At 41.5% G+C, this 16,389-nt stretch overlaps 1 protein-coding gene across 1 annotated transcript in view; it reads right to left on the bottom strand.

Moving 5' to 3' along the window:
• Positions 1–16,389, bottom strand: part of lmbr1 (limb development membrane protein 1) — a 44,963-nt gene that overhangs the window by 3,309 nt on the left and 25,265 nt on the right. Inside the window, exons 11-16 of the mRNA XM_033638239.2 lie at positions 16,124–16,200; positions 15,555–15,632; positions 8,726–8,799; positions 8,370–8,460; positions 7,691–7,757; positions 172–333 (exon numbers count right to left, since the gene is read on the bottom strand). Of these exons, the coding sequence (XP_033494130.1) occupies positions 172–333; positions 7,691–7,757; positions 8,370–8,460; positions 8,726–8,799; positions 15,555–15,632; positions 16,124–16,200 (549 nt within the window). The remainder of the gene's footprint in view (positions 1–171; positions 334–7,690; positions 7,758–8,369; positions 8,461–8,725; positions 8,800–15,554; positions 15,633–16,123; positions 16,201–16,389) is intronic.

Raw genomic sequence — 16,389 nt, 5'->3', positions numbered from 1 at the left:
CAAAATGTTACTACGAAACAGACTGCTTTATATTCTACAGTGTATTCAGCATATCAGAGGCAGGATTGTTTATTGTAGGATAATTAAATAATATGTGGTGCAGTCTGGAACTATTTTTCGTCCGTTAGTTAGAGACCCTTACAACACATGAAAATAAATCAATAAATTTACCTAAGGCCTTTAGAAGCTCCTCCCGTACCGCTGAGGTGAATTTTCTCACAAGACAGAGAGTTGTCACGACCGCAAACAGCATGTTGTATGAAAGGACGATGTAAAAGTTTCCCAGCCAATTAAATCTCCCAAAGTCTCCCAAGAGATCAAACCTGGTAATACCTGTGAAGGACAGAGAAACGAGTCAAATGTCTTTGTTAGAAAGCAAGTTGATACTCATTGGGTAAAATGCAATGTCTTGGTTGTGCTTATGAGAAACAACACAATTACTATTTTGGTTTGACTTTCTTTGTTGAGCTCTAATACAAAGGTGTGATAACCAGGAAGCAAAATGATTTCTACTGAAGTCCAAAGTGTTGCTAATTCCAGAAAATAAACAAAACTGGGAAAACAAAAGGTCATTTTGCCGACTTCCCTTTGACAAGATTGTGTATAAAAGCAAAATTCTTCACAGTGTCTATCTTCAATGGTACAAGTAAAAAGACCCGATCTGACAGAGGGGCTTACATATGTAACTATTTTATGTATTTCAGATACAATTTTTGTGTGAAATAGGATAAAAACAAATATTAAACTGTCTGACCATTGATTAAATTGAGCTTTTTATCCGATTTAGCTGTTTATGTTTTGCTTTCTCTGGCCCTAATTTTTGATGTTGTGTGTTTATTTGTTGTTTTAATGGCCAATTTAACATCAGGCTGAGGGAGAACAGCTGAAAATTAGCCTTTTTTAGCCTTAAATGTAGGATATTTATAGTGATGATGATCAATGTGTCCCTCAGAGTCAATGAATAAATAAAAATTGTTTCAACCAATTCATTTGCCACAGGAAATCATATGATGTAATTCCAATGAAATGTAGTGAAGTAAAATTGATACATCAGCCCTATGTGCATCATGTCCGTTTTCCAAATATACAGTGAACAAAAATTTGAGTTTAAGAGCTACGACTTTTCAAAGCACTCAATAGACATTTTTCTGTCGAATTTTGGTCACAATTTTGTTAAAATAGGTGTTAGAGAACACTTTTCCTTGCCTAAGATAATCCATCTACATGACAGGTGTGGCATATTGAGATGCTGATAAACAGCATCGTTACTACACAGATGTGCCTTGGCATGGTCACAATGAATGGCCACTCTAAAATGTGCATGGATCAAACAACAAAACGACACAGATGTCTCAAGTTTTGAGGGTGTGTGCCATTGGCATGCACTGAATATTCATTTCACTACCATGAGACTTCTCCGGTAACGTTTGGGTGAATTTGGCAGTACATCCAACCAGCCTCACAACTGCACAAATTGGTTATGGTGACAAACTGCTGTCAGGTCAAGACCCTTATGAGGATGATTAACATGCACATGAGTCCCCAGAGATGGTTTCTGATGGTTTGTACAGAGTTCCTTCTGTCGTGCAAATCATGTGTTGCGTCAGCTGTTCAGGTGGCTGGTCTAAGACGATCTTGCAGGTGAAGACGCTGGATGTGAAAGTCCTAGGCTGGTGTCCCTACATGTGGTCTGCAGTTGTGAGGTCGGTTGGATGTACTGCCAAGTTCACGGAAACGACATTGGAGGCAGCTTATAGTTGTGAAATGAACATTCAGTTCTCAGGGAGCAGCTCTGGTGGACATTCCTGCGGCCAGCATGCCAATGGCACGCACCCTCAAAACTTACAACATCTGTGGCGTTTTACCGTGTGATCAAACCGCACATTTTAGAGTGCCCTTGTATTGTGACCATGCCAAGGCACACCTGTGTAGTAATCATGCTGTTTATGATGGATTATCTTGGAAAGGAGAAGTGTTGTTGTATTTGTCACATAAAATCATAAGATACAATTCCTGTGAAATGTAATGACGTATGATTGACACGTTGTGCCCTTTGTGCATCATGGCAATTTTCCTGAGGCTTCCATAGAATCACAGTCATCTGTACACACATCTACCTTAGTCAGCCACTGAGCTACTGACACATCCAACTCAAACAATAAACGAGCACATTCTTGTATGTTTCCTCTAAGCTGAGGGGTTGCACAATTTCGGACAAATTTCAAAGAATAGAGATTACTCTTAAACGAAATCTGCACCTGATAATTTCAGGTGTTCGTGTTCTTACTTTTTATCCCCAGTAGATAAATATTAGTAATAATAGAAACAAATCCACTCCGGCTTCCTCAACTAACCACAGATCCACTGCACTGCAAACTTAATGCTTATTTCCATCACTTGGCTGTGTCTCGGTTAGAAGTATTGTAAGGACTATTCCCTGCGGTGCATGAAAGGATGGGTGACTAAGTATAGCAGCAAAGGTGGTACACAGGTGGACTTCATCTCTCTCCTAGGACCTTCAGACAGAGATAAAGGAGTGGTTTCTCCTGCATGCTCCTCTTAGCTTCACACTGTTAGACCAATTTCAAACCATCTGTCACAGCTGATCGCATGCTGCCTGGAAAGCCATCAACACCCTATTGTTTTCATGCTTATCCATTTTACCTGCCAGTCCGAGTGTTCTTGCACTCAACCACAAGGATGGGCCAGCTGTGCCATCCAGTAATAAAGTAATGTACTGATATAATTAAGCTTTCAATAACCTGTTGTGTACGATTGTATATAATGTTACTAATGGTATCTACGTCTTTTTTGAGATGTTAATTTTACATGCTACACTGACCGAGGAAATTATCGCATCAATGTTAAAATTATGCACCACAGCAATTTTCTGTTTCAGTCATGTGTATACGGAAATTAGATTCAGTTGTGGCACACTGAAGAGGCACATGTCTTTATACATTCTACCTCTCCTGTAACATCTTCACAGCCTCTGTCTTCAATTAGATTGGGCAATCGATTCAGTGTCTGGAGAGACGTATTTACAGCCGCAGTAAGCAGTTTGCAAGCATCAAGGACCTTTAACAAAATTGCCTGTGAAGAGACAGGGAGAGAGATGATGGAGACCCCAGTCGATACAGCTTGCCACTGTGGTCTCTCTACATCCATTTCTAATGCCAAAGGTTCTGATCTCGGTTTGGTAATTTGAGAAAATCTAATTGGGGGTAAAAAGATGCTTGGCATTTGAAATGTCAGGGGGACAGTGGCGGAGTTGGAGACATTAGCATGCAGCTGGTCATGCATCCAAGGAGCATATGATGGATTTATCAGGGTGAGGCTATTCTCTTTGTATGTGAGCAACACTTAATATGTGAGCCTACAGGCATTTGTGTCACGCCTGCTTCTGGCTGTTAACAGATCAAGAAATCACAACACAAAAGGTACAAATTTATGAGCTGTTCCTCCAAAAAAGGGACAACGAGCCATTCTATCAAGAGCAAAAGAACACGTCAGTGCAGCCATAGACCTTTGTGGCATACTACCCCCCCCCCCCCCCCCTTCATATAATTGCTGCCTAAAAACAAATATTTTTTACTGGAAAACACATACATTGATTCTGTCTGCGGTGACCACAGACATCAACAAGCATTAGTTAGATGTTATTTAAGATATCAACAAATAACCAGCTGATTCTCTTTTGTTTTACTGTGCAGGACGTGTGCATTGGGTTTTTAAAAGCATGGTCAGCCAAATGGCAAATGCATGACCCGCCTTACTCTGCCTCTGATTGGCTTACCAGGACATTCTTACTCTAACCCTAACTAATATCACACCTCTTGCCTAACCTAACAAACCCAACCAACAAAGCCAACAAGTACCAGCTGATCAAAGGGAGAGTAGGGTGCATCATGCCTCTGCTAGCCTAGAACATGCAAATTTGGGTATGGCACAGCTTTACGCAATTCAATTTTGCTCTAGGGAGCCTCTGCAAATTGTAGGAAGCCTCTGCAAGTAATTGGTTGCTGGCAGACACTCTGTGCTGCAATAAAATGGTTCATCAGCAGTGCCGTGCACTGTAGAGCCGATGCACTGCTGGTTCTGCCGGCCTGAATAGAATATAATGTCTATAGCCTTACTGTTGTGTGTACAGCCTTATAGACTGAGCTGAGTAGTGATGCGCGAGTCAACCCTTAACCTGCTGGACCCACAAATGGACCTGCGGGTCGGGCAGCAGTGATCGTCTGTTAAATCGGTCTGTAAATGATATTTTGACATTATTCTTATAATCATTAGGCTATTACTGTCATGGCATCCGAAGATACTGCTGGGTTGAGCAGGTGACAGTCCGCGGTCGTTTTCAAAACACACTTGTGTCACGCACTCCAAAAGAAACTTGTTGAAACTTTAAATGATAATTTATTGTACAAAATCGGGGGAAACAAACGTTGACAAAAATGGTTCCATAATTCATATTAAATTCAAAAGATAACGAAAAAACAGCTACAAGTTAGAGGGAATAGTGATAAAGTGGTAAAACTTGGCATTGATCCACAGCCTCAGACGGATGCGCTCAAGCGTGCCGTGTGCACAAGCTCAGTTGGTAGGCTATACTATATTTTCACATTTTTAACAATGCAATTTAAAAGTTTTGATTTTTATTGATAACCTGCATTTACCAACAACAAAAAGACTACATTTAGCACCAAAAAAAAAAAGTAAATAAAAAAACGAATATCGAATACCAAATTTTCGTAACGAATACCTATCCATAGAACGAATATCCGAATATTTGGGTACAGCCCTAGCTGATACTAGAAGGTGGAGTAAAAACACTGCAGACCACTGATTGATCAAAGAAAATAATCACTAGAATAGTCACTTGCACGACACGGGCAGATCTGCCATTTTTAAATAGCCAAGCTACCATCTATAGTGACCAAAAAATTTTAACCACTCAGCACAGATTTTTTTAAAAAATGGCAACCTGCAAAATAGTGGCGTACACTTTGTACACTACGTACTAACTCTACGCTGCACAACTGACAAAATGCAGATGTTTCTCTATTTGGTTGCCGATGAAAGTATTCAGCCAGTGTTGCGTTAAAGATTATGTCACTGCAGTTTCAAATGGCGTCTCTATGGCAACGATCAGCTGATAATCCTGCCTACACTGAGGAAGTACTATCTGTAGTCATAACTGAAATAGAGAAAAGGACCTGTTACCAAAAGTGAGTTGAATCGAGCAAGCTGTACCATGCAGTGGAAAGAGAGTGGTGAGAGTGAACCAATATAGTAAAGTTGCAAGCTTGACACACAAATGATTAGCTTTGAGTGACCCCTTTCACATTGTGACATTGCTTTTAATTTATATTTGATACACTGTTATAAAATATCTATATCCGCTTATTTATATCCTCTAGAGACAGGCCGAAATAAGTTTCTGTTAAAACATCATTGGTTTGTCCCACAAATTTAAATCAAGCTCTGTGGTACCAAACACGCCTAAACTGTGATAAAGTTCAATCACTAAACTTTTCCATTTGGAGTTTCAAGACAACCATAACCTGTGAACAAACTAGTGAATGTGTTTGGATACTACTTGTCCCTACATTCTTAAAAACAGCAGACAGACTTTACCATACTTTTTGTGTTGTGGTACAGTTCCCCTGCTCTTATACAGTGCGTGTTTCCCACACTGACACGCACAAAAAAAAACAACCCTCACATCAACACACAAAACCCTTTCTTGTCTCTTAACATCTCACTTCGTCACACTCAACTCTCCACATGTCTTTTCTTTAGCTGGGAGGCCTTTTCTCTTCAACTCTGTCTCATGCATTTATTCCTTTTAATCTATTCAGCGTCACAAAGCAGAACCTGTTGATATTTTGTAAAGCTCCCAATGAGTCACTGTATGCTCGATCCGTCCCATTTTCCCACTCTGTTGGTCTCACACACACACACACACACACAGACACACACACACACACACACACACAGAGTAGTGCTATTTGAACAGCTGTGCTCTGCACTCTGCATGTTTATTAGTGCCATTGTGATGGTGCTACTCCTGTCATTTTTACCCCTTCACCCTGCATTGCTTTCTAATGTCACTATGGGAAACTATAGGAGAATTCAACTTGCTAACCTTAATGGTTTGCTGGTGGTGGCAGCATCTAAAACTGTGATGGGGGAGGGGCATTTACTCTTTGGTTGTTTGTGGCGAGGTTGTTATAGCATCTCTGAAAATTCAGTTCAACCTACATTTTTCCAGTGATTGAATATTAAACAGTTTGATATTTTGGGAATAAGTTGTATGCTTATTCTTTTTCTTGACAAAGAATTAAATGATCAATGTCAATCTTGTATCTGCACTAAATATGAAAATCCTTTTTACAGAGAGATAGGGCAGTACTGCTGTGACAAAGACCCTTCAGTCTGCTGCCTTTTTTTTTTACAGAACTAAACAAGGGTGACATAATGGCGCCCCAGTGTGTGATTTTAAATAGCATTCTGGCGTTCCAGAAGCAAAAGAGGCATGACATGTAAAGGCCCAGACACAACAAACTGACTACAGAGAACGAGTGGCAACGAAGGCCCCTTGCTGAGTCGCCCGACGCCCCTATGTCTTGGCCAAAAAGTTGCACATGAACACACTGCAAAGACTACAGCCAGTGATCAACCAGCACGTGCTTTCGGCACAAACGTGAGAGGAAATAACTCTCCACACCAGCGAATGGCAGTAGTCTGTAATCCTCATTCAAAAGGGAAACCGGAAGACCGTCTTGACGCTAGTTAGCCAGTTAGCACATTAACAACAAAATCCATTGAAGAAAGAACTAAACTTATTTACTGTGTGCCACTAAACAATAACACAAACCATCATGAAACTTTTCTTAAAGAGTTTGTGGCTAATAAAAAAAACTTACCTTATCTAGCAAGTTTGTTTGGGTCTCACTCCCTCTTGACTTGAGCTCTTTGTTTACTTTCCTCACTTCTGTTTCTTTTCTTGCACTGAACTGAACTGCCAATCAGAGTGATTTCATTCACTGGCAGGCCCCATTATTGCCGACACGCATGCTGAATCAGCTTAAAAAAGGCCAACTAGCATCCATGAGGGCCAACCTGACGATGGTAGCAGCCGCTCACCAATGGCCCAACTTTGATCAAAGGCCAACTGTCAGCTTGGTGCATCAGGGTTTAAACACAACAGCATCAGCGTCTAGTGTGACATATAGATGTCGATTTCTTAACAATATTAATGGCGTAACATGGCAACAACAGTCATACCGTTGCTTTGTTATGATGGTTAATCTTGTCCTCTGCTTGGAGGGAAAGGAGCTTCTGGACCTCAACTTCTCCCCAGCTTGCAGATATTTTCAGTTGCTCTTCTAGGAGTTAGCTGCTTACTGTTGCTAACTGCTTTTTAAATCTCTCAGTTGTGGGGCACACACAACACGTCGTCAGATGTTGATGTGGTGCTTTTACTACCTCCTCAGCCAGCTTAAAGGTGAGACAACTCTGTCCCCCCCAAAACAGAGGAAAACAGCTAGCCTAGATCTGAAGGTAGCAAAATGTTGCTTTAAACATTTAATCTGTACACACAAGCTATGTGTGAATTATGAAATTAGCATACCCACACACTCTAATACAAGCAGGCAAACACACACACACCCACACCTGTACTCACCAAGAGTTCTGGACATCACTGGCAGCGCTGAACTGAGGACCAAGATGGACACACAGCAACCAATGATCTATAAATGAACAGAAAAGCAAACTTCAGATCTTACAAGCACACAATGTATAGTTATGAGACCGGTGAGGAAAAAGTATCAACTGCACTGAGTTTTCAGCTATGACATGCCCACACATATGCACATGCCACTTGATGTTAAATTGGTTCCACATATTGTACAATTAGTACCTCTGAAGTTGCTCATTACCAGGTTCTCTCTGTTGTCCTTTCAAGCCCTTTCACTGGAGCGTCATGGCTAGTTAACAAGCCTCACCACTCCCAAACTCATTACCAAGTGAATAGGTGCCACTATGGGCCAAACAGAGCACACATCCTCCACCCCCCACTCCCCAAAAACCCACTCTCCCTCTGATTTACAAGAAAGAGGGCTTGCACTTTGCCAGTGTTTGCGCAACCCACAAACAAATATTGGACAGATCAACTAAAGCCATTGAGGGCACCCGAGGAAAACATTAGTGAGCAGTAGGAGTTCAGAGAGAGAGGAAGGCAGGAGAGAGAAGAGAAAAAAAAAAGAGGAAATAGATGAAACACAGGGGGTCCCAAACACATCAGCACCTTAGGAGCAATCTCAGCACCCTTGCCCCCACTTCACCCCACACCCCATCTTTACCGTTGTCATGGTTGTGTCATCGCTCTTGGGAGTGAGTCCCTCAAAGACTCGCAGGCTGTAGAAGCCAACGACAGAGGACACCATCAAGTAGCTGATGAGCAAATCAATCAAGGGCCAAAAACTCTTCTTTGCTGGCAGCAAAGCAGCTTCATTGAGCTGTCTTTTTAAGTATCCCAAATCTTCACCTTTTCAGCTACCATAAAAGGTGACGAAACAGCACAACATGTCTTCCGGAAGATGTCCGGCTGAACTATGTCCTGGGTAAACAAAGCTGGTTTGACAGTGTTGCTCTTGGCCATGGAGCATGCTACTTTGGCCACAGACAATGGGGGGGGGGGGGGTCACTGAAAGGATACAACATGAGGATGATCTCCAGCACTGCCTGAGCCACACCAAATGTGGACAGAGAGGTGTTCCCAATGCCTCGGTCCTGGAAGATGAAGACACAGACAGAAAACTGGGTTATTTAATGCCCTCACACACCAATCTTATATAAACACATCTAAAAACAACTTTAAAAAAAGGAAACTACAGGCAGTTGCACACACATGCAATTACAGAAATCCTGCAAAGTAAGTATGCGGTGCATGAAGAATTTCCCCACTTGAGAAAGACAGAATCAAATTGGCTAAGTAATGAATGGAACAAGATGAAAGAGGCTCTTTTCAAATCACTGTCGATCATACAATATGTGAACAGGTGTTCAAACAAAAACGGCACATTGCTTACGGTAAGAAGAGTGTACAGGCTGAAAGCACGCCAAAAACATAAAAACAACAAAACAAATACTTGAGCAAACACTAGGCGTACCCCCCACACACACCCCTCCAACCCCTAAAGCCCTAAGGCCCTTTGAAACTAGAGCAGGAAAAAGACATACATCTACATACGCTGCACATACCAAGCATCTGTGTTGTCAAATGATAAATATTTGCTTTTGTTGAACTTGGCACCGCAGTTAATCCACGAAAAGGATCAGTGTGTTGTATGGGGCGCCTACAGTACTATACATTATGTCCACATGTATGAAGTGACCACAGACTGCTTACTTTGAACTTACACAAGTTATACCTGAAAAAAAAAAAATCGTACTTATTTACAGATTTAAGTTGTTTAAAAACTGTGTGCTGCATTTTCACATCTTGTAAATAATCATGTAGCTATGTGAAGTATATACGATTACTGCTCAGTAAATTCCTAATCACTATATAGTCTACAATACACCTAACCTTTACACTGTCTCTGTGTCATGTATACACAGCTGTATTTTATCGTGCAGTTTATTTGTATAGCAATGCAATTCAAATACTGCACCTTGCCATACCAATGCATGACGTCAATGCAAAGTGCAGTATTTACTATTTTTGCAATACCATTACATTATACAGTTGCAGAGTATATATTTACAGTATGGGTCCTACATTTCTCTTTTTTAGTATATTATTTACTTTTTTATTGTATTTCATTTATGTCTTAACCACCTTGAATGTCCTTATCCTGATTTGTTTTGTAAAAGAGCCCGAAGAAAAAAGGAAAGCCTGGCAGGTTGTTTCATGCCTTTTTATGCAACTGTCATCCCTGGGAGCTTACTGCAGAGCCATGGTGCAGTGCTCTTTCTCTCTTACACGGGGAATTAGCAGACAGCATCTGATGTAATTTATTAATGGAGGGAGGGTGGGCATGCATTAAGATTGTGTGTGTGTGTGCACTCGCAATATGCGCGCGCTAAGGACAGCTAGCTTTCACAGTACGCCTCCTTTCAACTCTTACTTCTTTTCATTCCAGTAGCAGGAAGGGTGATGGAGTGTGTGTTTGTGTGTGTCAAAGAGAGGGAGGGCTCAGCGAAGAGGAGTTGGGGGGGGGCGACTGGTAGATTCGTCTGTGCTGCCTGCCACGGCTGCTTCAGCAGACACACTGCATTTGTTGCTTGTAAGATTAACACCTCGCAATACATGTGCACCTGAAAGGTCATCGGTGTTGTATTAACACACACAACTGTGCCCCATGTCCTGTCCACCTGACCTCAAGTGGGTCCCAGAAGTAATTTTTTATTTTCAATTTAATTTATTGCCTCCCCCAAGGAGGTCATGTTTTTGGTGCAGCTTGTGTATTTGTTGGTTGGTGCCTTTGTAAACAGGATTATGGAATAACTTCTGACAATCACGGGGAATCGCGCATAAAGTTTTCGTGATGAAACCATCCCACCACTGTTGGTCTGCGACTGTGTTATCAGCAGCAATTGTCATAAGAGTGCTGCTGACATTTTGCTTTGGTGGAGGTCTGTGCTTTCTCAGTGCTCTTCTAGGAAAACGGAGCTAACCAAAAGACATCCTTACTCTTCTTCCCTACCTTTTACATAACTCTAACTCTTTCTAACTCCCTACCTTAACCCTAACCCTTATCCACTTGCACACCAGATAATTCCCCCGGCTACCACACATCTAGTGAGTAGGAGAAAGACGCAGTCATAAAAACATAGTTACTATAATATATACAGTTTAACATAAACAGTTGCCATTGATTTCTTTTACAGAGTTCTGAAAGGGCTCAGATGTATGAGTGGTAGCCACCCTAAAGCAAAAGCATCTGTTCTAAAGTGACGTCTCCATATGATCAACATCTTTAATACTTACTTTCCATTGTTTTTAAATTTTGTTGGAGGCTAAGGTTTCAATCAAGAGACTGCCATTATTTGACACAGAATGTACTGCATGCACACAAACATAATGCAAACACCTCACCAGCACTCACTCAGTGGTGAACATTTGCACCTCTAGTAAATTGAAAGCTTTGTCTAAAAAAGAATAATCTGCTATTCTGACTCCATGGATGTATTAAACACGCATTCATAGGATAAAATAATTTACTAATATGGCTTCCAAATGCTACTGGACAAAATGGATCTGATTCTGATTATAGAGAACAGTCATTTTGGGAAGCTCTGAAAATCTTCAGTTTTATAGACAACTTTTGGTAATAATTGTGTATTGGAAAAAGTCTTTTTGGGCAAATGTGCGTCCACTGCGCCATACCTTGCTTGTAGCCCAAGGGTTTATTTATAAAACAGTGCAAAGGATCCATACTAAAAGTGTAAGTGTGCACAAATGCTGAAAACAGCATGCGGCAAGAAATAAACTGGTTTAGAAAACTGCGTACGCCTGCCAGTGCAATTTCCTTTTATAAATCCCAAATCAACTTGGACTTGTCCGCACATGGATCGGCCTCATATCCCGCCCTCTACACGCCCACATTCAACTATAAATGATCAGTGTCTGCACATTTGATTTCTACAATCTGGCTTCACCACCTCACCATCTGCGTTGCCAGTTTGGCCTCTATCCCCAAAATGTTCATATGCATGTGTCAGAGTTTCTATACACATAGCACTACGTACACATTCTAACGTCACGTTTGCTTTCATAGATCACAACTTTTGCTTTCAAAGTAGGGTCACTTCTTTCAGGTCTGTACACTACAGTTATGCATGAGACCCCAGCCTTGTTCCTGGGAAGCTGACACACAGTTTTCATGAGGCAACTAACGCCAAGAACATCCTACAGACTGTTACATGTAAAACTTAAATTGGTGCATGTCAATCAAGAACAATGGTACAATATGTTTCTGTCTTCTATCAAATACATGCCCCAACACTTTCCTGAATCCTTGATCCAAAATAATAAAATCAAAATTCATGTTGTACGTTCTTGCTCTAAATGTAGACCTTGGTAGTTTTAATATAGACAGCTATTCATTTGTACATTTCCTTCTTAGTGTCTCAGTCAGAAATAGGAGAAATTCTAAAGGCAAACTTGGACATAGTTTTTGCTCAGATACCACTCATATTGTGGCTGCTACCTTATCTATTCGTTTGGCCATAGCAGTTTCACATATTAATTCCACTTCAACTTGCCATAAAAATGGCAACATAATTTATCCAATTTTTTTAACAGTAGAGCTCCAGACATTTATTGTCGATGAGTGGTACAATAGTAGTCCCAGAGATACATTCACTCTCACTGTAAGACCATCCTGTCAAATTGTTCCTTATTTCAGAATCAGTTTCCTATAATTAGTTTTAAATAATAAGTAAGAGGTGTGATGACAATGTCAAGATATATGAATCAAAATGGATTCTAACATTTCCTTCTAGTTCTACTTTGTGCTAACCTGACAGCATCATGGCTATAGCTTACAAGTTAAATTTACATCGTTCATCATGGCCAGAACAGATAACATTGGATATATATTTAAATCTCAGAAGGTCATAGCTAAGGTAAGCTTGTCAGGGGAATTGTGTGTGTGTGTGTGTGTGTGTGTGTGTGTGTGTGTGCGTGTGCGTGTGTGTTCAGAAAAGGGCAACTTTAGTGAGGTGAAAACTGCAGTCCAGTTGCAGCTAATTGTCCATTTTACAAAATACAGTGTCAAGTGTTGTGGCTACCAAAGAGGAGGGCCTGCAGTAACCATTTTATTGGTCCCTCTTAGTGCTTGTTCAGCATCTCTGCACCTCATCTCCATCCACCTGCTTCTCCTCCCTGCTCTTTTTCCTTCCTTTCTCCCAGCTCCTCATCATCCTTCTCCCCCTCCATGCTCTGCTCTGTAAAGGCAGTCCAGGCTCTGCTCAGTATGCTAAGGACCGTGGCAGGATGCTTAGTAGGAAGAGAAGACAAACATTGACAGGGCACTTCCATTGTGCTCTTCCCCCATAACAATCAGCGCATCGGGGCCTCATTTGACTTTCCCACAGTCTCTTTACCTCCTCCAGACCTCACACCAGCCACTCTCTACTTCTTTATATCACTTTCTCCCTTCTGTTCTTATCTTCTTCCTAACATAGTGTGGGTAACTGCGAGGGAATTTCTGCGCTAGAAGGGCAGAGAGTTCGAGAGCTGGAGGGTTAACGGGGTGGATAGATGGATATCATATCAGTATCGATTGTTTTGGAGGACGAGACATCCCCCCACCCCTCGTAGTGCTGTGAGATCAGAGGTGTGGCATCCATCCAGCTCAACAAACGCGTAAACCATTTAGTGGGGCTACACTGTCAGGGAGGACAGCTTCAAGCTGCATGACAAGTGTAATTTGGGGGATTTTCTACGATGCGTCATGCCAAAGAAAACATCTCTGCTCAATAAAATAATTGGAATGTCGAGGGCAGCTCTGTCAGTTGCCCGCGAGACGCGAAATGAAATGAGGGAGAAATAGGATACATTATGTTGCCCCCTCTCAGACAAGAATGCAACCACAAACGCATACACGTACAAGCACACGCACGCACGCAGCTCTGTCACTGCAGATGAGATGAGATAAGGAGAGCTTAAAACACATTGCATGTTAGGCGGAGATGAGAATCTCTAAGAGCCATTCCACACTCAGTTAGTCTGCCTCACAGTAAGAGCCCTTCACCTGGCCCTGTCTGGCTTTGCAGGAGGGAGGAAAAGCAGCTTATTCACCCACTGTGGACTTGAGACAGGTAGCAAGCTCACTGAATCTGCACACTGCTGTGAAATGACTTTCAATGAGCTTCCAAAACAAAACCAGAGGCACAAGGTTCAAGCCTGATTAACATCTGTTTGAACCTTTTCTTCCAACACGCATCTGAGCATATCCGGAATTTGATTTATGTCCCCGCCAGGAACATGGCAGGTCTGATAGGCAAGCTCTTCTGCAGTTTACATTCTGGGCGTGTGTTGGTTTGTGTGTGTGTGTGGGGGGGTGAAAATGTACTGAGGTTTAGTGATGCACTGATTGGGAAATTCTGGGCTGATACCACTGATTAAAATATCAATTGGCCGAAAGCCGATACCATTGTTTTTTTGGTGTTATTTGTTCCCCCTTTTGTGCAGGGAAACAAACAAACAAACAAAAAAAACTGAACTGTTTTTAAGTCATTCAGTCCTTCATTACACTACCTTTGAATGAGTACAAATTCTATCATACAAATGTATGAAACAAACTTTAACATAACCTTTCACATGAAAAACATCTGCTTCGAAGCCTTTTCATTACATCATAATTCTCTCTGTAGTATGTCTTTTATATTGCTGTGAAAACAACAACAAAATTCTCCTTCAAACTATATTCAAATTTCTCGCCAAAAACCCTTTACAAGATTACATTTGAATATGTCATGATAATGTTAAAATTTACCTTCACCCAATAGTCATTTTTACTGGATAGACCTTGAACGTATCATAATATAACTCAACGCAACCTCCATAAAGTGTTAGTCAGGAATACTTTAGTTAGGAATACTTTAGTCAAAGAAACCTTTATTTCCATTTGCAGTATTATATTTGGTGGTATGGTTCTGTTCTGGGGCCTCTCTGCCCTTCCATGCGCTTGCATGGAAAGCCTGAGGCAGAGAGAGCAAACCTCCCTGCCCTTCCATGCGCCTACATGGAAAGCCAAAGGGAGGGAGAGCAGCAGCAAAGACCCCACAGAAGAAAAGAGAGCAGCATCAATAACAAACAGAAATGACATTGATAAGTCAGAGACAACATGAAAAGGAGGAGCTGGGGTGAAGGCAGGTTGCAAAGCAGCTTGCAGAGGAATTAGCAACAGTAGGCAGGCCAGAGCAGTTTAAATAGGGCGCCCTGAATGAGATTTGCCAATTGGTTGCATAGAAATGAATCATGTGTTCTATCAGCTGACTCCCTTCCATCAATCAGCTGCTCCATCAGTTGATTGGCTGTTTGAGATCAGCTGATGTAGTTGGGATGTGAGCTGAGCTTGACATTGTGTCACTACGCTATTACTAGCTACTAATGCTAGTAATTTCTGGCCAGCTGCTGCTAACAACTACATTAACTGGCTTTCTTTCAGCCACCGTAAACACGGATTTGTCGTTCACAGTGTGGCATTATCAGAGGATAAAATAGGGTGCGTCCCCTGATGTGTCAATATCAAGTTTACTGGGTCCTTTGGTCCCAAGAGCATCCTGAGAAAGATCTCTGTTTATCCCAAATACGTTTCCCCCAGGACAACTGAGCAATATTAGTCTCTAGCCTGCTTTGTAGCCGGCGCAAAATTGATGTCATTCAACAGAAAAACATCTGCCAGTACAATCAGGGAATGTCATCTTATTTGCAGACAGGCCGATGGCAGTCAACAAGGAGAATATCAGCCAATACCTATGTTTGGCTGACGAATCAATGTATCCCTACTTAGGTTAGACAGTAAGCTTACCGTGGATCCCTTGGGCATGGCAGTTTCATCCACTAAAAGGTAGAGGATATTCAATGCCACCATGAGAACTGAGATTGTCTGCAGACAAAGAGGAAGAAAGAGATTTGTTTACACATGGTATAATTATAAAAACATTGATCAAATCCCCCAAAGTATCTGGCATTATGATATAATTGAATTGTGGGGGCCCTGCTGATCCGTAATGCATAATAACGATATTGTGATTGTAAAGTGTTCCAGCGTTAAGCTTCTCAAAACCTGAACAATGTGGGGTTGTTTGATGCACGTGCCAGGCCTCTCACATGGTCTTTCTGTCTCACCTTACAACATCAGGCAGCATAAATAGTATTCCCACACTATAATCTATTGAAAATCACAGTTGTTGCAGGTGGCTATTCAGCATTGTCTTAAACAGCTATTAAACAAAGGTAGTTTCCACACCCAGACTCAGAGCTGTTACGAGGATGGGGTTTGAGATACAGGGTGTTAGTCCCAGTGGCCACCAGCCAGGCTGTATACGCCATGAGCAAACAGTTTGGGCTTAATGATAGGTCAGTCCCAGCACTCACCGTTCCTGCGAGCAGGATCAGCATCACTATGGGATACAACAAGTTCTTCTCCCAACCTGATGCTTTCTTTCTTCTCTCTGAGGGTAAATGAGAGTGAGCCAAACTGTGAGGTAATTAGTCTTAAGATATATATGTATAACCAAGTCTTTAATTACAAGATTCAGAGATACAAACCACTTTCCACCACTGGTTAATTAATATGTTCATCAAAGATAAATACTGAAACCTCAAGCCCTCTGGCTTTATTTACAGAGTTTGTACAGCTT

This window comes from Epinephelus lanceolatus, chromosome 20 (genome assembly GCF_041903045.1).
Source record: "Epinephelus lanceolatus isolate andai-2023 chromosome 20, ASM4190304v1, whole genome shotgun sequence".
In the NCBI taxonomy this organism is placed as follows: domain Eukaryota; kingdom Metazoa; phylum Chordata; class Actinopteri; order Perciformes; family Serranidae; genus Epinephelus; species Epinephelus lanceolatus.
Note: the sequence above shows the minus strand (reverse complement) of the source record. Positions and strands in the feature narration are given on the sequence as shown.